The following is a 21,591-nucleotide window of genomic DNA, read 5'->3' on the forward strand; positions in this document are numbered from 1 at the left end:
TAGAGACAGCCAGCGAGAGAGGGAACACAAGCAGGGGGAGTGGGAGAGGAAGAAGCAGGCTCATAGTCCAAGAGCCCGATGTGGGGCTCGATCTCATAACGCCGAGATCACGCCCTGAGCCGAAGGCAGACGCTTAACCGCTGTGCCACCCAGGCGCCCCAGCTCCTCCATTCTTATACTCTAGATGGACTTTACGCCCTCCCTGAGCTTCCTTACAGACCCTTTCCAGCCACCTGCCCGTGTGTGGGCGGCCTCGGGTCCAGCCATGTCAGCATAAGCCGTGAAATGGTCCCAGGCAGTACCTGGGGGTTCAGAGTCTGGCTATCTGGAAGTGAAGGAGGGGCTCATGTATGCATCTTGCGAGTTCCCCTCTTCTCCCTTCCAGAATTCCCTAGAAGCTTCCATGGGCTCTCCCCAGCCCCTGCTTCTTGCAGGCAACCTTTGTTACAAGTATGCATGACTTCGTTTCCTAGAGCTACCCTAACTCAGTACCACAGATTGATGTGTGAGCAACAGAAATGTATTGTCTCGAGCTCTGGAGGCTGGAAGTCGAAGACCAGGGTGTCAGCAGGGTTGGTTCCTTCTCAGGCTGTAAGGGAGCGTCTGTTCTGGGCCTCTCTGCTAGCTCCTGGTGATTTGCTAGCATTCTTGGCCACTCCTTGGCTTGTAGAAGCTCCATTCCAGTCTCTGCCTTCATCTTAACACGGCATTCTTCCTCTGTGCCCACGCCTGTGTCCACATTCACCCTTTTCATGAGGACACCAGTCCCATTGGGCTAGAGCCCACCCTAATGACCTTATTTTAAGTGGATTACCTCTGTGAAGACCCTATCTCCAAATAAAGTCACATTCTTAGGAATTAAGGTTAAGACTCCAACATATCTTTTTTTGTGAGACACAATTCAACCCCTAGCAGTGTGTGTGTGTGTGTGTGTCTGTGTGTGTATCTGTGTGTGTGTCTGTGGCTTGGGGGTGGAATTTCTGGGTCATGCATGACTACGGAAATGTTTTCTAAAGTGCTTGTCCCGACTTTGCTCCCCCCCAGCAACATGCAGAATCCCTGTTGACCTCTATTCTCAACAGTCAGTTTTATCGCACTTCCTAACTGTAGACAATTTAGTGGGTGTAAGATAGTATCTCCCTGTGGCCTTACTTTGCATTTGCCGATGACTGTGAGGTTGGATACTTTCTATAAGTTTATGGGTCTTGTGTGTTTCCTCTTCCCTGAAATGCCCATCCTTGCTCTTTGCCCATTTTTCTATTGCTTGCCTTTTCCTTATTGATTTATACAGAAGCTTCTTTTTGGAGGAGGGTTTCCATTAAGAAAGGTGAGGAGAGAGGAAGAGGCCAGGGAAGTTAGGGCAACTTTCCTGGCCTTAAATTTGGAGGAGTGGTCTGCACAGCTACTCCGTCAGGGGAGAAACAGAAAGCCGCATCGGGTCCTCCGTCTCTTTCTGGAACCCATGGGGCCAGGGACAATTCAGAATCGACAATGTTTGGATTTCAGAAAGGGGACGTGGTGCCCTTTTGTATACTTTGTAATGTCACAGTCGGGGCCTGGTCAGCTGTTGGGATCAAATACGTTAATGTTTCTGCAGCAAAATGTACGATTTTCCACGCCATATGGAATAAACAAAGACTATGAACACCTTGCATTAGTTCAGGTCAGGCGTTGCCACCAACAGAGTTCTGAAAACACTTTTCGTTTGGGGGTCTCTGGGGCTTTCGAATTGCAGTAAGGGATTATGCATGCAAACTTGTGGCCCCTTTCTCTGCTAATCCCTTCATTGCTCCATGAAGGTGATATTACTATCCCCATTTACATAGAGAAGGATCATGGAAGCTCGGAGAGGTTAAGAAATCCAGATCCTGGTATGAAGAGGAAGAGACGGGACCCACATCAGTCTGACTCCAAAGCTCCACACTTCCAATGTTGCCGTGCTGCCCCCAACACTATGGGGGTGACTTCTTGGCTTCTCTGCTCCCCAGGACTCTGGAGTTTGGAAACAGAGTCACAAGCCAGAGGAATGGATTGGGAGGGCAGATTGCGGCTAGGAGTGAGTAGGTGGGAGGTCAGTTGGCCAAGCCAGACCCTCAGCCCCAAGCAGTGGGTGCTGGTGGCCAGAGCCTGGGAACTCACCTCCAACCTCTGCAAAACTTCCCAAGCGCCCATCATACTTTGGTACTGATCAAACATTGAGCCAGGCCTCTACTCACCCCAGATTGAAGCCTAAAGGCTGGACACCATGGGGAGAGGCAGTGACCAGAGATCTTAACCATCACTGGAGTAGGGGCTGAGAAAGCAACAAGTCTTGCAGTATTTAAATCAGGGCTCGAGCACCTTTGCAGAGAATGATGGGGAAGCCCTGTGATGCTAGGCCCCTGGCAGGGAGAATGAGGGTTGTACAGAGGGTGGTGGGTCACTGCTGCCCTTGGCGATCTCTCCTCCTGGTCCGCTCACCTCTGGAAAGATGCAGGTTAGGTCTCCCAGGTTGTCTAAGGCTTGGCTAGCTCTTTCTCTCCATCACTTTCTCATCCCTGAGAATTCCTACTCATCCTCTAAGACCCCTTCCAATTGTCCCCTGCTCTTTGGACTCAGAGTTATTCCCTCCCACCTCTACTTTTCCCAGAGCCCTTTGCTCTGCCCAGGGATAGCCATTAGACCCGACTATAATCAGCCGTGAGTATATCTGTGTCCTCCTCCATGGCGTGGGGCGTGGCACGGAGCCTGGCCGAGAGTGAAGAATGAATGAAGGAATGAATGAATGCACTTCTTGGCTAAGGTTAAGATAGGCAGAAATGTGGAAGGACTTTCGAGCCACCTCAAAAGCACCCTGCATGTGGCTTGTGGAGGGGAGCATGGGGCAACCATGAGGCCTGGCAGCTAAGAATGCGGGCTCGGACTTGGACCTGAAATCATACTCTATCCCCCGAACCCCGAGATGTTCTGGTCCCAGCCTGAGGTCTTCTGCTTGGGAAGGGCCCTGGTTCCTTCCTCACAGGGAAGCTGATGACTTCCAGCAGCTCTGAGTGCCTGACAGCAGGGGGCCCTTGCCTTAAGGGGGCTTTAGGCCACCTCCGAAAGGTGTTAGCCCCACCCCTAGGAGTTGGGGGGATTTTCATCCCGTGCCCACACTCGAGCTTCGTTCACCCAGAAACTGCTGCTGCGGCAGGTCTCGGAGACTCGAACCAGAGTCCCTCCTGAGAGCCAGTGGGTGGGGACAGGCCCCCTGGAAAACCCTGTGTGGCCCAGCAGGGTTTCAGCTTCCACTGAAACCCAGAAACCCAGCCCTGCCCCCTGCACAGGGGGGGCCAAGCTCTGGGGAATTTTATTCTTTTTTTTTTTTTTTTTTTTATTTCATTTAATTTTTTTTTCATCATGATAAGTGCACTCTTAATCCCCATTCCCTATGACCCCCATACCCCCAACCCACCTCCACTCTGGTAAACATCAGTTTGCTTGGCTATTTGAGGTCTTTTGTGATTCCACACAAATTTTAGGACTGTTTGTTCTAGCTCTGTGCAAAATGCTGTTGGTATTTTGATAGGGGGAATTTTATTCTTGAATTTCACTCCAGCTTAGCACACGAGTTCCTGTCCTGTCTCCAGGCCTCTGCTCGTGCTGCAGTCCCTACCCAGAATGCCCTTCTGCCTCCTCTCCCTGAGGCTGCCTGCAATAGGGGAAAGTGTGAGCATGGGAAACAAGCTTGGATTTAAATTCTGGGTCTGTCAAGCCCCAGCTTTGTGACCTTGGGCTGATAACTTCATTTCTTGGAGCCTCTTTGTCAGGAAAATGGGTTTCATGGTAATACCCTCTCACAAGGCTGTCACAAGGGTTCTGTACACAATGTCGATAAAACACTCGGCACAGAGGAAATCCTTGGTAATAGGGGTCAACTCCTCCTGCCCTTGTGGAACGCTCCTTGACCATCAAGGCCTGGCCCTAAGGTCCCCTCCCCTGCAGTCACTTCCCGGACTCTCTCTCCTCTGTGTTCCTTGAGAATGCCCTTCATGCCTCCAGGGAGATAGGAGTTGAGGTCTGGGCTTCAGGTTCTGGGCTGCAGGCCGCCTGGGGGCTCCCTTACCTCCACCTTCTTGCAGCAGAGCCCAGAGAGGGTCTAGCCATGGCACCATCCCGGTAATGTTGGTGGAGGTGAGGTGAGCTATAGAGACTTCTATTAAAAATAATGGTAACTGAGATTTGTTGAGCATTTGCTATGTCCTGACAATTAAGGCAGCCCAGGAAACCCTCTGTTTGGGTTCAAATGCTGCTTTGCCTCTTACGGGCCCTGTCGTTCTGGAAAGTTCCTCAACCTCTTAGACCCTAAATTTTCCCATCTGTAAAATGGGGACAGTAAGAATACCTTCGTCTGAGCATTATGAAGGAGAAGACAGAATTGACCACTATTAAAAACCCACATAAGCCCACAGGAATCATTCGCAAGTGGCATTGATAAGACTCGAGCAATTTATAAAGAGTTTTTCACCCTATCTTGCCATTAAAAAACAAACTGTTATTTTTATTTTCATCACTGAAGTTTTATATAAAACAAAAGCTACAGAATTTAGAAAACAATTTAGAAAACAAAGAGAAAAAACACACCAGTCATGTTATTGGTAACTGTTGTTACTACCCTGTTATAGAATCTTCCAGATATTTTGTTAGAAATGTTACACACATATAGAGATGCATTGAGAGTGTTTTAAGAACCTCTAGGCTTCCCCACCACCCTCATTTAAGAAACGTTTACATTAAAAAAAAACAAGAAATGTTTACATTTATAAAAGATTTTATTTATTTATTTGTCAGAGAGAGGGGGAACACAAGCAGGGGGAGCACAGGCAGAGGGAGAGAGAAAAGCAGCCTCCCCGCTGAGCAAGGAGCCGATGCGGGACTCGATCCCAGGACCCTGGGATCATGACCTGAGCTGAAGACAGACGCTTAACCAACTGAGCCATCCAGGTGTCCCTTTTATTTTTTTTAAAGATTTTATCTAATAATCTGCTTTATCCACCTACTACGTGTATGTGCCACACGCATCAGTCACATATACACTTTTGTACTCATTGACTCAGCAAGATCTTGGGTCCTCACTGTGGGCCAGCTGCTGGGTCTTTCTCGTGATGGGACTTCAGTCCTGGGAGGGTTTTACACCTGTGAAGTGGGGAAAGCAAGCCCGGCATATAATGAGATTTGTGCAACATCCCATAGCGTGGAATGAGCTGGGTTTCGAACCCAGGCAAGTTTGATTCAAGCACCCCACCCAAGACCTACTGAGTCAGAGTTCTAGAGGAGGGACCTGACATCACCTCCTGCACTCAGTGGTCTGAAATCTACGGGGGATGAAGCAGACAGGGCCCGTGAAAGGCCAGTGTCTCCCGCCCGCTGGGCTCTCTTGGAACCCCATTCTTCCTGTTATCTCTTGGGATTTAAATTGAGTTGCTCATGAGTCTCTATGCTCAGGGGTGTCTTGTCTTATCACCTAGGACGGGCAAAGAAGGTATAGTTTGGCACAGGAGCCTGAGCAAGCCTTGGGGTCAGAACCACAGAAGGCTTTGCTTTTCAGAGGAACTCTTGTTACCATGGCAACCGCAGGCCACTTCTCTTCTCCAGGAACGCTGTAGATGCTTGTAGAGCCAGGGAAGGGGGCAGCAAGATGTGAGTGTGGGGCAGCTCTCCTAGGCTTCATAAGAAAGATGGGGAGGAAGGAGGGAAGAAGGCAGTCTTTGGGGAACTGGAGTAGTACCTTTGCAGGGGAGAAGGCTGAAGGGCCCTCAGAGTCATCTTTATGCCTGGGAAGGAATATGTAATCAATGGCCAGATGCCCTCCCCTGTCCACTCAGGACCGGACAAGAGAAAGTAGGCCAAAACCTCAGGATGAGGGATAATAATGACGGCGGCCATACACCACGTGCGTGCTGCGCATCCCACATACGCTCTTCACGCAGCCCTCAAAGCAACGCGCTGCGGCCCCAGCATCATGTATGGTGCCAACTTCAAACTGAAGACTTTCCCAAGATCACACAGCCAGTGATCAGCAGAGAGGGTCTGGGTCACTATTCTGCCTGTCCCCAAAATATGCATTCTGAATTATGAAAAAAAAGGATTTCCGGAGAGACGCCTTGGTGCGTGGGACCCTCCGCCTCCCAGGCTCTTCCCAGCCTCGCTCATCTCCTCGGCACCTGCTGCTGTCACGCCCGTGCTGAGCGGTCAGCGGGTGTTAATGGAATTGAACGCAGGCCAGCCAGACACTCATTTCTTCGCTCCCAGCATAATGTCACTCACACCCCCTCACTTTCTTGAGCAAGAGAGAGAATGGGGGAGTTCCCGAATCTCACAGACCCCAGAGCGGTTATGTTGCATTATTCCTATGGTGGTGCTTCTCTTTCAGTGAAGGTTATGAGTTGTTGTTGTTGTCCTTGACCTCCCCTTGGATTTGGTGGTGGAGCGGATGGGAATTCCACCTGAGCATGCAGGGAGGATGCCGTGCGGCAAACAGCCTCTGTCATGTGACAGGGTGACCCAAGAAAGGTAAAAAGGCAGGATTTTTCTGACATCTAACCCTGCTTCCCTCCCAAAGCCTCCCCCCAAGTCCCATCACACTGGAGAGTAGGGTTTCAGTATATGGATTGGAGGGGCACAAATATCCAGTTCATAGTGTGCACATTGAGTTTCCTTTATGTCCCCAAGCTTTTCCTAGGTAGAGAGGAGAAAACAAAAACTGTCCAAGTAAACTAGGGCTAAAACACCAAGTCACTGACTTGCCTTTAGATTCCAAGGGGAGAGAGGTCACCCCAACCTTCCCAGGCTCGGTGATTCCCAGCAGGTGCAGCCCGGTCTATTCCCCACACCTGCCCGACACCAGTCACCTCTATGATCGAGGGCCACGCTGTCCAACCAAGCCTCCCGGCCAGCCTCACTCTCTGTGACGGAATAAACTCAGCCCAACTGGGTGTCACAACCCCTCCAAGTTCCTTCAAAGACAGAACACCCCGAGCTGCTCTGAGTCAAGTTCAGAGTTACTCATGTGAGCCAGCACCATTTTTCTTTCCAATTTTAATGGGATTACAGGTTGTTCCCTTTTCTTTCCAGTTCTATGGGTCACTCCCCACAAACAACCTCAAGGAAAGTTCTTTTTTTTTTTTTTTAAGATTTTATTTATTTATTTGACAGAGAGAGAGACAGCCAGTGAGAGAGGAAACACAGGCAGGGGGAGCAGGAGAGGAAGAAGCAGGCTCCCAGCGGAGCAGGGAGCCTGATGCGGGGCTCGATCCCGGGACTCTGGGATCATGCCCTGAGCCGAAGGCAGACGCTTAATGACTGAGCCACCCAGGCACCCCATCAAGGAAAGTTCTTGAAACAAAGACATTCACACAGTCCCGGCCCCCTCCCTGTCAGGGCTCCTTCCCTGAAACCCTCTGGTTCTGTTGATGGTTGGTTCTCTTCTAATTGTCCCTTTGTCCTCAGAGTCGAAACAGGGGCTTCCGAAGGTGCCAGAGCCAGCCTGTGTTGGCGAACGGGTGCGGAAGGGGCGGGGGCAGCTCGAGGCTAAGCTGGCAGGCTCATCTTCTCCAAGTGACGAGGGCAGTGGGACAAAATCCCAGGGGCCCCTGCCCGGGGAAGAAAGGTCTCCTCATCGAGGCTCATCCTTGGAGTCAGGACCCCTTTTGGAAATTACTCCCTGGGGCTTGAGTGCTGATCCCTATCGCCACTGGGGGCTGGGCTATCATTTCTATGTTCAGGGCTTGCTGAGCAGTGCAGAGTTGAAAGGAATTTGGAAGACCCCCCCTGGCTTGTCAGAGCTCCTGCCCCCCACCCCCGGCATGGTCACTGAAGCAAAAGCCAGGACGCTGGATTCCAACTTGTGGAGTAGAGCGGTTAAGAGTGTAGTCTCTGGAGCCAGATAGCCCGAGCTCGAATCCCAGCTCTGCCTTTTTCTAACTGTGTCATCTTGGGCAAATTACTTAATGGCTTTGTACCTCAGTTTCCCCATTTGTGGGCTAGCTGTGAGAATTAAACTAAATTAGGCCATCTCAAGAATTAGAAAAAGACCACTGTCCTGGGAGTCTGACTCACCGTGGGCTTTGGGGTACACTTCCCCACCCTGGGGCCGCAGATTTTTTATCAATTCAATGAAATCATAGGCTTGGGCAGTAATAATAATTACGTCTGCGTGGTCTCAACGGCTTACAAAACACTCACTCACTAAAAGCCTTCTGAGAGAAGCATTGTGAACTCCAGTTTATGGAAGGGAGAGTAAGGCTTACATGTCTAAATGACTCCTGGATGGTTAATGAGGGCAGAGCTGGGACTCCTGCCCAAGCCCATGGGTGCAAGGCCCATGTCCTCACCCGCACCATGCTGTCTGATGCAAATATGATGAGAGCTGCGTTTGTCACTTTAAATTTTCCAGGAGCCACATTTCTAAAAGTAAAAATGAACAGATGAAGTTAACATACTTATATATTTTATTTAACCCAGATGTCCAAAATATCATTTCAACATGCTGACAATACAGAAAGTTATCAATGAGCTGTTTTATATTCTTTGTGCTGTTCTTTTTTCTTTTTTAGAGATTTTATTTATTTATTTGACAGAGAGAGAGACAGCGAGAGAGGGAACACAAGCAGGGTGAGTGGGAGAGGAAGAAGCAGGTTTCCCACCAAGCAGGGAGCCCGATGAAGGGCTCAATCCCAAGACCCTGGGATCATGACCTGAGCCAAAGGCACAGAGGCTTAACAACTGAGCCACCCAGGCACCCCTGTGTTGTTCTTTTTTCTTACCAAGTCTTCAACATATGGTTAGTGCTTGGTCCTTAAAGCCCACCTCAATCCAGACAGTAAGGTTTCATCAGCAGGTTTTAATCTGTATCTCGATTTCATAAAATTTACTATGGAAAAGGTAGATTTGCAGGTCTATGTTGCTCGAACGTTTCTTTGGAGTTTTCCAATGACTGGATCGAATATCAGTTTTTAAAATTAGATTTAAATGAATTAAACTGAATAAAATGAAAATTTTAACCATATTGGACAGCATAGCACTACACAATTCTCCATTTCGGACAAAATGACCTCTAACATGTCCAGATTTCTACTCCTCTGCTGTATTTATACATAAGAACTCTTTGCATATGATGAACCCAGCCCTGAAACGATAGACTGAGACGATAGGACAGATTTCCGATCTATCTCGATAGGATGTTGAAAGTTGTGCAATGTAGTGGTTTAAAAGAGTGGCTTCTAGACCCAGACTGCCCAGGTTCTAGTCTTGCCTCTAATACTGACCAGCTAGGTGACCTTGGGTGACTTACTTAACCTCTCTGTGTTGCAGTTTTCTCTGCGATGACCCAAGAATGCTAATAGTACCCACCTCATTGAGTAGTTATGAAGATTCAAATAGCTACTACACGAGGATAAGGCACAATGTTATCATCTACGGGGCATACAGTGAGTGTTCAATATTGTCTTTCATTTTATATTTTATCTAATTATAATAGAAGGATGGAAGGACTAGAAGAGACCAGAAAGCTATCAACCAGTTGCCTTGCAAGTGAGAAAACAGGTCCGGGGAGTATAAAAGACCCAACCAGGATCCCACAGAAAGCTAATGATAGAAATCAGCAGGGACCCGTTTCCAGTGACCCCTCCACTGCGCTCATCACATCAGTGACGACATTCACATTTACAGGAGAGGAAACACCTAGACCCACGGAGCACACGGGCTCTTCATTTCACCCTCAGGAGCAAGTATGGCTCTGGCTGACACGGCCACACCATCAGCCAGGCCCTCTCCGCAGGCTCAGGGGGCAGAAGGAGAGGACAGTTGGCTTAAAACTCACTGTATTAATACTGTGAGCTAGCCACATGTTCCCCCGGGAAAAAAAGGCCTGTTTGTTGCTTTGGAGACCTTTTTAATTTTGTTGTAGAAGATTTTTTATTTTTTATTTTTATTTTTATTTATTTATTTATTTATTTTAAAGATTTTTATTATTTATTTATTCGACAGAGCTAGAGACAGCCAGTGAGAGAGGGAACACAAGCAGGGGGAGTGGGAGAGGAAGAAGCAGGCTCATAGCGGAGGAGCCTGATGTGGGGCTCGATCCCATAACGCCGGGATCACGCCCTGAGCCGAAGGCAGACGCTCAACCGCTGTGCCACCCAGGCGCCCCTATAGAAGATTTTTTAAAATTTAGAGCAACAAAAGGAAAGAGAAAACAATAAAGCTCGCTGTATGGGTATATTTCTTGCTAGTGTTTGTATTTTTTTTTTCTATAGTGGAGATTGAATTTCACTTATTTGTGTCCTTTTAGCAGCTCTTCTGGACAAGGTACTGTGCCAGGTGCCAGGGATATGGGAGTGAACCAAATAGAAGCAGTCCCTGGAACAGGGACTTGACCCTGAGAATCCAGCAGGACTGATGACAGTCAACAGCTCATCCCCATAAGCACTGTAATTGTATGTGGCCGGGGCCACAGAAGGAAAGGGGTCCCAGGATTCAGGGAGAGGACAGAATGGGGGACCGAACTTGGGCTCCCTCTGGGTCCTAGAAGACCTTCAGAAGCTTGAAACCAGACTGGGGCGGTGGGGGGAGGCTGGATAAGAGAACACAACCAAATTTATAGCTTTCCCCACATCATTAAAAACTCTTTTTGAATATATTTTTTAAAATTTTTATTTATTTATTTGTCAGAGAGAACACAATCAGGGGGAGCTGCAGGCAGAGGGAGAAGCAGGCTCCCCACTGAGCAGGGAGCCCGATGCAGTACTTGATCCCACGACCCTGGGATCATGACCTGAGCTGACGGCAGATTGCTTAACGGACTGAGCCACTCAGATGTCTTTCTTTGTGAATATTTTTTGAAAATATTTTTAATGTGGATCTTCCTAACCAATCCCCCAGTTGCTTTCAGACAATTCCCTTGTCTCCAGCTTGGGGAATATTTAATGTTTTTCCTATTAGAAATGACACAGGGAAAGACTGTCAACCGTGCAGCATCTCTAAGACCTGGCTGCAAGAAGGGTCCTGGGGGTCATCTCATTTCGTGTTCATAATGAGCTGCAAGGGGGCGTCCTGTTGTTCCCGGTGTGCAGAGTGAGTGCCCGAGGCTCGCAGAAGTTAAATGATCTGCCTGAGTCACACAGTTTGAAAGGGGCCCAGCTGGAGAAAGGAATCTAGAACTTTCCAGCTCTGACACGTGGACTCGAATCTCTGCGTAGTAGTCCAGGGTAAGCTCCCAGAAGTGAAAATACTGGGTCGGACGGGCTTGGTTTGTTGCTGCTGATCTTTGGCTGTTGCCATATGGGCTCACGACACTTCACACGGGTGTTAAAAAGAAATCAATGCGCTCTGTGGCCAGGGATGCCTGCCACGCTCCGCACGCTGGTTCCCTCTGTGGGGTCCTCCTTCCCCATGGCTCTAAGTCTGTCCTGTCCTCCCTGCCTTGCCCCCCAACCGCAACCCGGCAGCATCTCTCCCCCATCAGCCACTCGGCAAGCATTTACTATGTTTTCCTGAACACGTCTGTCGGAGCCAGGGAGGGGCAGGTGCTCCTCTCACCCCTGATGGCTGTGCTGGGTGCCCAGGGCAGTATTCTGCTGAGCCCCTGACGGGACCTGAGAGCTTCTCCCACCCCCCCCCGCCCACCGCCAGCTTGCTCTGACACTGGGCTGGCCAGCGGGGGCCTTGGCCTCTCCTTCAACGTCAATGCCTCCTCCCTTTCCATGTCCCCCATCTCTCAAAGCCTCCAGGAATCCCACAGTCCTGAGTGACACAAGAGAACGAATGTCCCATTTTCTTAGGCTCCAGGCAAGGTGACTCTTCATTTTTCCTGCCCTCAGTCCCCTTCATTTCATGTCCCCTTGGCATCTTCCCCAGGCTACCCCATCTGAGGTCCTGTCCTGTTCTGCTTGGGGCTGCCCTGAAAAGCGGCCGTCCCCCTGGGCTGGGGGGGAAGCTTTTCCTTCTCCCACTCGGACAACCTCCCCTCCATCCCTTATCCTTTGCAGAATGGGGAGCACAACTCAAGATGATTTTCTGGGGCACATAGCGTAACTGAACTTAGTAGATGAACTTGGTACCTAATAACACTGAGCCGCGTGGGAAGAAAAATATTTAGGGGCGCCTGGTGGCTTAGTTGGTTCCGTTTTTTGGCCATTGCTTTATAGGAGTTGTAACATATTACATTTCCTTCTCTGTATCTTGCCTCATTCCTCAACACAGCATGGAAATCCCTCCAACTGGTGTGAGTCCAGTTCACTCTTTATAAAGGCTGCCTGAGAGGACACGCCGTAAATGGACCATAATTCATTCCGTTTCCCCAATGAACGAGCGTTCACTCTGTTTCCAGTGATTAATTTTCCAAGAAACTGCAATGAACACTTTTTTAAAAAGAGATTGTATTTATTTAGGATGGGGAGGGGCGAAGGGAGAAGGAGAGAGAATCTCAAGTAGACTCCGGGCTGAGCACGGAGCCCGACACGGGGCTCGATCTCACAACCCTGAGATCATGACCTGAGCCGAAATCAAGCATCAGACACTTAACCGACCCCCAGGCGCCCCTGCAATGAATGCTTTTATATTTGAGTGTCTTAATGCTGTAAAGCAAATTCCCAGGAAAAGGTAACGGTTCTTTTTCAAATAAATTTACTGCAGCAAAAAGAAATCAATTTAAAGAAAATTGTGAAGCAGGCGAGCAGGCAAAGGTGTGCCAGGGGAGCACCCCCTCCTACATTGGGCCCTCCGTGAACAGAAGCCTGGATGGAAGGAGGGGGAGGTAAATTCTGCTTTTGTTCTTATAGGCACAGGGCTCAGAGCACGCAAACGCCAGGATCCCTTCTTGGGGTAGAGGACAGGGAAATGCCTGTGACACAGGAAACAAACTGCCTTGGCGATCTCTGGCCTTGCACCCCGCAGTTCCTGTGCACTCTTCCTTCAGTCAGTCAATCAACAACCACTGAGGTGCGCACCCTGGGGTACGCAGGGCTGGCTCAGCCTTGGGCCCTGTTCTCCGGGGTTTTCTGGTCTAGCAGAAAGCGTGCATGCTCTCACACATGAGAAAGTGGTTTCCCAGACCCAGAGAGGCTTCCACATACACACGCCTGGTCACATGCACACAGACACAAGAAGACACTCACACACAAATGGTCACAGCCACACACTCACACGCCCACCACAATCCCACACATATACGCAAACACACGCGGCCAGCACCCCAGTCTCCCCCGGGCCCCAGCCCACATATTGAAAACTACTCTGGGGCAGTGGGGCCGTTGCTGTGGGAACTGGGATTTTGCCATCCTAATTTGTGGGCCTCTGAATTCTTGTTCTGAATATTACATTAGCCATGGAGTCTGTTCTCTGAATTCCGAGTCCGCTCCAGGGGGGTCAGGCTGGGCAGCCAACCAGGGAGTTGGTGAGGACAGGCAATTCTAGGCCTGATTACTTTCTGTCTGAGTGATGGAGTGGCCCAGACGGATGCTTGTAGGAGAGCTGTGTCTGCAGGCGTGGGTGTGGGGGCGCGTGCGTGCACGTCTGGGGGCGAGTCCACAGAATCTGCTCGGGGGAGGGTGAGACTGTGTAGCCGCCGTGGGAGTCTGTGGCTCCTATCAGTCAGGCCAGGCCGGGCTGGGCTCAGGTAACAAGCACAGGTTGAAATTGTCATGGCTTAACCCGATAAAGGTTCGCTCCTGATTTTGGGGTTTTTTGGAGCTGTTTTTGTTTTTTATTTTTTAGGGTTATTTGTGGGGTTTTTTTTTTTTTTTGGAGGGGGCACCCGGATCTGAACGGGAATACAGGTTTACTTCTTACACAAAATTCTAATGGGGTCAGCATCCCTTTCTATCTTGCGGTGGCATCAGGGCCTCAGATACTGGCACAACAGAGAAAAAAGACACGAGAACGCTCACTGCCTCTTACCTACATTGGCTCGTCTTTCTTCCTGGGCAGCAATGGCCCAGCCTAAGTAGGAGACTTGAGTGCAGCCGAGCCCCTTTAGGAGCACAGGGGTCTCTGCCACAGTCCTCCCTCTGTGCTTCTGCAAGCTGCAATACCCCTGCCCCGCATAGAGCCAAGTCCTTGCAGACAGCTCGAGTCCAGGTTCTGCTTCTCGCTGAGCTGGGTGGCCTCAGGCCGTGGATCAGTTAGAGACCCAACAGGAAATGGGTGGCACTCTCAGAATAGGAGCATTTGAAGGGGCTTATTTACAAAGGGTAAGGTGAGCAAGAGATGGAGGCAGAGGGGCTGTTTGCACCGGGGCCCAAGGAGGCAAGACCAGGGAGTGGTCAGGAGACCAGAAGGAGAGAGTCAAGGAGAGGAGCCATCCCCTCCAGGTGGGGGAGCTCGCAGAGGAGGAGTGAGGGGAATAAGCACCTCCACACCACTCTCCCCACTCCCTCCTCTGTCTGCTGTGGCTCCCTACTGGCTGAACCAAACAGAAGCTCAAGGGCCCAGGAAGAGGCTGATGTAGTCCAAACTAATCGGCCCACCAGGGCCCAGTGGACAGCGGCTCTGGAGGGACGAAGGGGACAAGGGGAACAGGAGATGGATTTCTATCTTCGGGCCTCGCTTTCCGAGTTCGTAAAAAGTGAATGTTAGTATCTCCCTCATGGTGTGGTTGAAGGGAAATGGAATAAAATATGCGAATAATATATGCCGGCATATGTTCGGCCCCCGGCAAATGTGAGTTTTGCAGTATCTGAAAGCGCTTACAATTGGATGGTCCCACCCCCAGGGCGCGCCGGTCGCCCTGAAGTCTGGTATGAATTTCTCAAACAGATTTTCCACAAGAAAATGTTTTTCCTAACAGTAACTCCCATGTTTGAGCTTCTTCTGTATGTCAAGTACGTTACAGACAGTGACTCCTTCTGGCGCAACACTGCTCCCCTAGGGGCTGTGGCCCACAAACTGGGACTCTGGCCGAGAGAGGTTGGTAACCCATCCCTGGTCACTTCGGCCAGGAAGCAGGTCTGGCCCCAAAGCCCACAGTCGTTCCTTCCTGCTCTCCTCTGATTTCTGAGTGCGTTCGTACAATTCAAAGACGAAGTCGCTGTGGCAGGAGCAGAGCTGGAGAATTTCCCCAACCTGAACAGAGGCAACTCCGTCCAAGGCCCAGGACCGTGGACTTTCAAAATCCCCATGTAGCCCCGGCTCCAGAAAGTGGCCCCCGACCTTCAAGGCACCTCTGTGCCGTCTGCTCCTGAGCTCACTCACCCACCACGGCTGCTGTTGGTTGGTTCCAGGTCACCCGTCTCCAGCTCCATCTGACCAGCCCAACACCAGCTATGCGGAGAGCCCACCCTCGGAGCCAGGTGAGGAAAGAATCCTTCTGGGGGCCCACAGCCAGCTTTCTCAGACCAAGCCGGTGGTGTCCCGGGTGATGGGGAAAGGAAATGGATGTTTTCCTTTTCCTTTTCCCTTCCTCCCTCCTGACATTCCCTAACTTCAGACACACGTCAGACAACCCTTCTTCCTGGCTCAATGCCCGAAGTGCCAGCATTCCCTTCATTCTGAGAGCTCAGAACTAGCATCTTCGAAAGGCCACTGATCAAATGTCACATATACATGGGCAGAATGTTCAGTGAGCATTGTAAGGGGATTTGTTGAGAACGAGCTAAAGGCCTCTTGGTGGGGGCAGTAGGGTTCCATCAAGTGGGTCCTTGATTAACTCAGCAGATAGTTATTAAACACCTCCTCTGTGCAGAGCTCTGTGCCACCCTGGGGGTGTAGTCCTGGGCAAAAATGGGGGGTTGGCTCCCCAAGGAGGGCGTCTGGGGAAGGGAGAACCACCATCCCAAGCCTGCCTTCAACCCCATCGAAGACCCCATCTCCATCCTCCAGGGCTTCCAGGTCGCGGTGGCACCTAGGCAGAGGGGCCTGGGAGGGGGAAGCGTGGCACCCACAGTACCAAGGAGAGCCCCTGAACCCAGAATTCTGCCCTTCTTTCACACAAGGGGGCCCTGGAGACAGGGGCAAGAGAGGGAGGTTTGTGGAGACTGGACCCCTGGTTCTCCCCAGACTTAATGAAGGCATCCTAACCTCTCTAGTCGCCCTCAGCCCCCTTCTCCTGACTCTAAGGAGAACCAGGTCAGGCCTCAGAGAGGGCTCAGGGATGAACCAGCCCAGCCCCATTTTGCAGACTGTAAGGCTGAGACCCAGAACCCAGTGGGATACTGTCCACAATAAGGCAGTGGAGTCCCTGGCAGCCGGCCGTCTCCACTCCCACCCCTGAGACCTGTCCTCCCGTGGGGTGGAGGCCTCAGCTGGTGTCTGGCACTTCCAGGACAGCCGCTCGGGGTCCGCCTGGTGAACGGGAGCAGCCACTGCGGTGGGACGGTGGAGGTCTGGCTTGGGCTGTCCTGGGAGCCGGCCTGCGGGGCCTTCTGGGACAGCTGGGCCTCTGAGGCCGTGTGCCGCGCGCTGGGCTGCGGCGGGGCCTGGGAATCCACCCCGCCCGCCTTGCCGTCCCCGGAGCCGCCGCCTGGGCCAGGCGTGGGGAACACCAGCGAGGCCACAAACGCCACGCTGGCCCTGGCGCCCGCCGTCCAATGCACAAGTGCCGAGTGGCAGCTCTGCAAAGTGGTGGAGCACGCGTGCGACAGGAACGAGACGCCGGCCAAGGTCACCTGTGAAGGTATGGCCCACCACCTGCACCCGGCCTACCCTACCCTCCGGCCTTCAGCCATTGCTGCTCACTCCCGTCCCCAGTCCTCGACGCTGGGCACAAGCCTTACCCTCCAGACTTCCCCCCTCCCTGCCCCGTCCCCATCGCAAACACAGCTGGTTCCCACACTGGAGGACAGCAGCACTGCCTCATTTCCAGCTCTGAGCAAAGCCTCTGATCTGGCCCCCAAACCTCTCTCCCTACTAGATCTCCAGTTTGACCACTTGGGTGCCCAATCCTAACTGGGTCTCTGGCCCTTACTTACTGGTCCTGTGCCTTCTCTCACTTAGGACCTCTATCTCTGCCCCTACCTCCCTATACATGAATATGCCAGGTTCCCCAGTGTCCCTTAGCATTGTCACTTTCCAGCCCCCAACCTGCTCTTGAGGCCCCGCCCCCCAGGTCTCTAATTCCGCCCACCAGTCTGCCCCAAAGCCCTCAGCCTTGAGGCTTCCTCTGTCCCGCCCACCAGGTTACTAGCCCCTCCACCGGCTCCATAGCCCACCCGCAAGTATCCATCCCCCTCCCCAGGTCCCAAGTCCTGAGTCCCCTACCTCTGCCCACTAGGGCCCCAGTCCTAACAGGGTTCTCCAGTCCTGCCCACTGACTTACAAGCTCCTCTCACTGGATCCACAGCCGCCACCACCCTCCTAGCCCTCTCTTCCTCGACCACCCACAAACCCTTTCCCTTCCTTCCTTCTGCAGAGAACCGCGCCCTGCGGTTGGTGGGTGGTAGCAGTCGGTGCGCTGGCCGCGTGGAGGTGTTAGAGTACGGCCAGTGGGGCTCGGTGTGCGACGACACGTGGGACCTGGAGGATTCCCACGTGGTGTGCCGGCAACTGAACTGCGGCTGGGCGGTTCAGGCCCTGCCAGGCTTGCACTTTGCCCCTGGCCGAGGACCCATCCACCGGGACCAGGTGAACTGCTCCGGGGCCGAGAGCTACCTGTGGGACTGCCCGGGCCTGCCAGGAGATGGCTACTGCGGCCACAAGGAGGACGCCGGCGTTGTGTGTTCAGGTCAGCAGGCGGCAGCTGAGCCCCAGCCCTTACCGGCGGCCAGGGTGCGGGGAGGGGTGGCCCCCGCCGGTGCGAGGTCAGGTGCACTAGGGAAGGTAAGACCCAGGCAAGCGCCATCCGGGGGGAGAGAGCGATAAAAGCCCTAGGAAAGGAAGCCAGGTGGCAATTAGAGGGAGCCAGCCATCCAGAGTTGGAGGGACAAGCCTGCCCACCTCCTGGAGGAAACCACATCAGAGAGGAGACTCTTCCCCAGTAGGGAGTTGGTCACCTGGTTCAGAGCAGCAAGGGGAGATGGAGGCAGGGAGGCCCCTGAGGAGGCCGTCAGCAGTCCGGAGGAGGAGCCCATGAAGTCCTGGTCCAGCCAGGCCGTCTCCTTACTGTGCACAGGAATGGGGGGTGGGGGTCTTGGTGAAGATAGATTCTGATTCAGTAGGTCTGGGCAGAGCTTGAGATGCCGCATTTCTAACAAGATTCCACGCCATGGTGAGGCCGCAGGTCCTCGGACCACAGTCTGAGTAGCAGGCATGCAGTGCCGGCCAGAGCCGGTGGCCGAGATGAGGTGGGGTGCCGATGTAGGAGGGAAAGCACACAGGATCTGGAGACTGATTGCCTGTAGGGTGTTTGCGTTCCTGAGTCTGGTCTGGTGGGGGTTTCAGCCCGAAGGATCCCGACCTGACTCTGCCCCCGCCCCACCTCTCCCCTGAAGAGCACCAGTCCTGGCGGCTGACTGGGGGCCGTGACTCCTGCGAGGGGCAGGTGGAGGTGCAGTTCCGTGGGGTCTGGAGCACAGTGTGTAACAGCGAGTGGTACGCACCGGAGGCCCATGTGCTCTGCCGGGCCTTGGGCTGTGGGACCATGGTCGGAACACCCAGCGGGCTGCCCCACTCCCTGCCGGGCAGAATGTACTACTCGTGCACAGGAGACGAGCCCACACTCGCCGACTGCTCCTGGAGGTTCAACAACTCCAACCTTTGCAGCCAGTCCAGCGCAGCCAGAGTCCTCTGCTCAGGTACCCTCCCGGCCCCCCTCCCCCAGATCTGCACCAGGAATTCCGCCTGACTCCGAAGACTAAGACCTCGGACTAGGTCAGGAATGACAACCGCTGGCATTAGAGGGACCATCACCCTTACTCACCATGTCCAGGCAGACAGGGCTGATGAATCAGGGCATTCTTGCCCAGGGAGCCTCGACTCAGCCCCCAGATAGTTATGAAGGCCTTACTGTATGCTGAGCAGTGGTCCCTGTTGACTGGAATTGGCTCAGGAGGTGAAACCAGCTGCCACCCCAGGGCTCGTGATCATAGGTGGTCATAGGAAAATAATATTGGGAGACAGGGTCTGTGCCCAATCATGGGGCAGACCTTGGGGAGCACTTGATACCTCTTCTTTCAGCTAAGCCTCATGTCCACGCTATGAATTGGGCTCTACCATATTTCACCGAATCTAAGGTGGCATTCGATATGTCACACTATTATTAGTTCACGTGCCATAAAGGACAAAAATGCGGCCAGAATAAACTCACAACATGTCATTGATTGTAGCAATTTCAGAGAGGCTAAAATGCGAAAAAAACCGGAGCATTAGACCCAAGGACGAGTGGTATTAATGTCCCCATGGAGTTCAGGCACCTGGCTATGAACTCCAGGTCGGCCGCTCACGCACTGGGAGGCTGCAGGTCCGCGGATATGTGCATGCTGACCCTAGCCACTTCGCAGGGTCGCTGGGAAATCAGGAACTATCCACCAAGGGACTTTGTAAGCTCCACCCCTTACCTGTCGAATGATAAGGATAATGATCATCGGGTCAACTTCCCCACTCCCAAGGCCAATGTTAAGTGAACCCAGGACTTAACAGAGAAAGGGATCTGTGGTCGTAGCAGATTTTTTACAGAAAGAAGAGATACTTCCTTTTATTAGCCTCTTATTCTAACCAGAGAAACTTCCCAGCATTGACTCCATGAGATCTTCCTTATTGTGGGGGGTGGAAAAAGCAGGTGTCCTTAACCATCTGCCCCTCACCCCGCTTCCCATGACTATGCCCCTCACTCCAGCTTCCATGTCTGCCTTGGTCAGTGTCTAACACGAGGACTGGCACACAGTAGGTGCTCAGTTGTATGTGTTGAGGCCATGAACGGTGCTTTCCGACAGGCTCCCGGAGTCTGCTCAATCTGTCCACTCCTGAAGTCCCTGCAAGTGTTCAGCCAGTCACTGTAGGTGAGTGTCACTCGGTTCACGGTTTCTCAGAGACACACATGCGTGAAGGCGCATGCGCCATGGGGAGGGGCCGGAGTGCTGATCCCCCATCCCCCACCTCCAGACAATGGACTGTCCTCTCCCTCTGCCCCCACCCTGCCCCACCGCTCTGTTCTGTGGGTGCTTTTGCTGCTCTCGCCTTCCCTCCCTGCCATGTCAGCTCCCCGGCTCCCCGAATCCTGGTATATCAGGGACGGGAGCTCACTCTCCTGTCAGCTCCTCTCTGAGCCTCAGATCCCTTGACTGTCAAATGGGGTGATACTCATGGCAGCTTTCTCCTGGCGCTGCTGTGAGTCTCCAGGGAATTAATTTTTCTAAAGTGCTTGGAACAGGGCAGAATCCACAGTAAGCAGTGTCTGAGCATGAGTTAATCTCGCAAATATTGAAGACAAGTGTGGAGCCCCTTGGCAACCCCAGGAGAGCCACAGGGGCTGGCCCAGGTTCACGGGCTCTACGCCGTCCGCTGCTTCCTACTGGAGGAGAGTGGAGATCTTGCTCTCCTGATGGCCCAAGACACCTTCTCTGGGAAGCCAGCCTTGGTGCCCCTTGTAGGGCCTCATACCTGCCCACACCTCCATCCCAGCAAGCATGACACCATATTGGATTGAGCCAACGTATCGATCCCTCCACTAGGCAGCTCCCTCAAGGCCTGTGATGCTGATGTCATATTTGTATCCCTAGGGCTTAGCGGGCACACAGTGGGCACTCAATAATTGTTGAGCGGAGAGAGAGAGATCCCTGTGGGCTGGTGTCCAGGGGAAAGTTTCCTTCAGTCAATTATCCATTCAATATGCGTTTCTTGAGCACCTACCTACTAAATACAGGGCACCTGAAAGCAAATGGGTAAATTTAGAAAAAAGAAGAGGGGAGGAGGATAGGTCCAAAAGGGTAGTGGGAGAGCTGCAGGGAGGCTCGAGAGGCAAGAAGGGCAAGGAGAAGTCTATGTCCATCCCTCTTTCTCCCTGATTTGGGGTTCTTGCTTCCAGAATCTTCTGTGACCATGGAAATGGAGGACTGGAAATCACGGGAACTAGTGCTGCTCATCCTCTGCGTCATTCTGGGGATTCTCGTCCTTGGCTTACTCATCTTCGTAGCCGTCATCCTCTTGAACGTTAAAGGAAAATACGGTACGTACAGAGTTCTGGGAGCCATGGGAAAGGCCCAGAGAGGGAAAGAAGCAGGCCTGAGGTGTGACCCTCTCAGGGGGACGTGGGCCTTGCGGGACTCCAGCAGGAGTGGCAGTGATCCAGCAATGGCCACCCAGCCCTGGCCCCGGGGGGCACCTCCCGATGGGAAGGATTTTCCCAGCATGCCCAGCAGAAGTGGTCCATGCAAGGAAGGACCGACCAGACTCTATGTGTACATGCATGTGTGTTTGGGGCAGGGGGGTGAGGAGGAAGGTGTCTCAATGAGAATAGGACCAAGCGGACTGGGAGAGAGCAAAAAATGACTCATAGAATCTCTGCCTCCCCTCCATCAGCCCTCCCTGTGACGGTGACCGACCAGCACCTGCACACCACCACCCCAGAAGGGATCAATAGCTATCAAGATGCTCCCATCACCATTCCCAAAGAAGAAGGTAGAATGTCACCCACTGTGGGGGTGGGGAGGGCTGGGGAGGACAGGAAGGGTATCCTTTCTGGAGGGTCAGTCTGTTTAGGTCAAA

At 52.4% G+C, this 21,591-nt stretch overlaps 1 protein-coding gene across 5 annotated transcripts in view; it reads left to right on the top strand.

The window, feature by feature from the left end:
* CD6 (CD6 molecule) overlaps window positions 1–21,591 on the top strand; it is a 38,942-nt gene that overhangs the window by 12,014 nt on the left and 5,337 nt on the right. For 3 of the 5 annotated variants that reach the window (XM_011236516.3, XM_011236512.3, XM_011236513.3), the window contains exons 2-8: window positions 15,237–15,305; window positions 16,277–16,627; window positions 17,363–17,674; window positions 18,381–18,683; window positions 19,821–19,886; window positions 20,912–21,052; window positions 21,406–21,504. In XM_011236516.3, the coding sequence (XP_011234818.2) occupies window positions 15,237–15,305; window positions 16,277–16,627; window positions 17,363–17,674; window positions 18,381–18,683; window positions 19,821–19,886; window positions 20,912–21,052; window positions 21,406–21,504 (1,341 nt within the window). The remainder of the gene's footprint in view (window positions 1–15,236; window positions 15,306–16,276; window positions 16,628–17,362; window positions 17,675–18,380; window positions 18,684–19,820; window positions 19,887–20,911; window positions 21,053–21,405; window positions 21,505–21,591) is intronic. The other 2 variants (XM_034644703.1, XM_034644704.1) reach the window with 2 other exon arrangements.

This window comes from Ailuropoda melanoleuca, chromosome 16 (genome assembly GCF_002007445.2).
Source record: "Ailuropoda melanoleuca isolate Jingjing chromosome 16, ASM200744v2, whole genome shotgun sequence".
Taxonomy (NCBI): domain Eukaryota; kingdom Metazoa; phylum Chordata; class Mammalia; order Carnivora; family Ursidae; genus Ailuropoda; species Ailuropoda melanoleuca.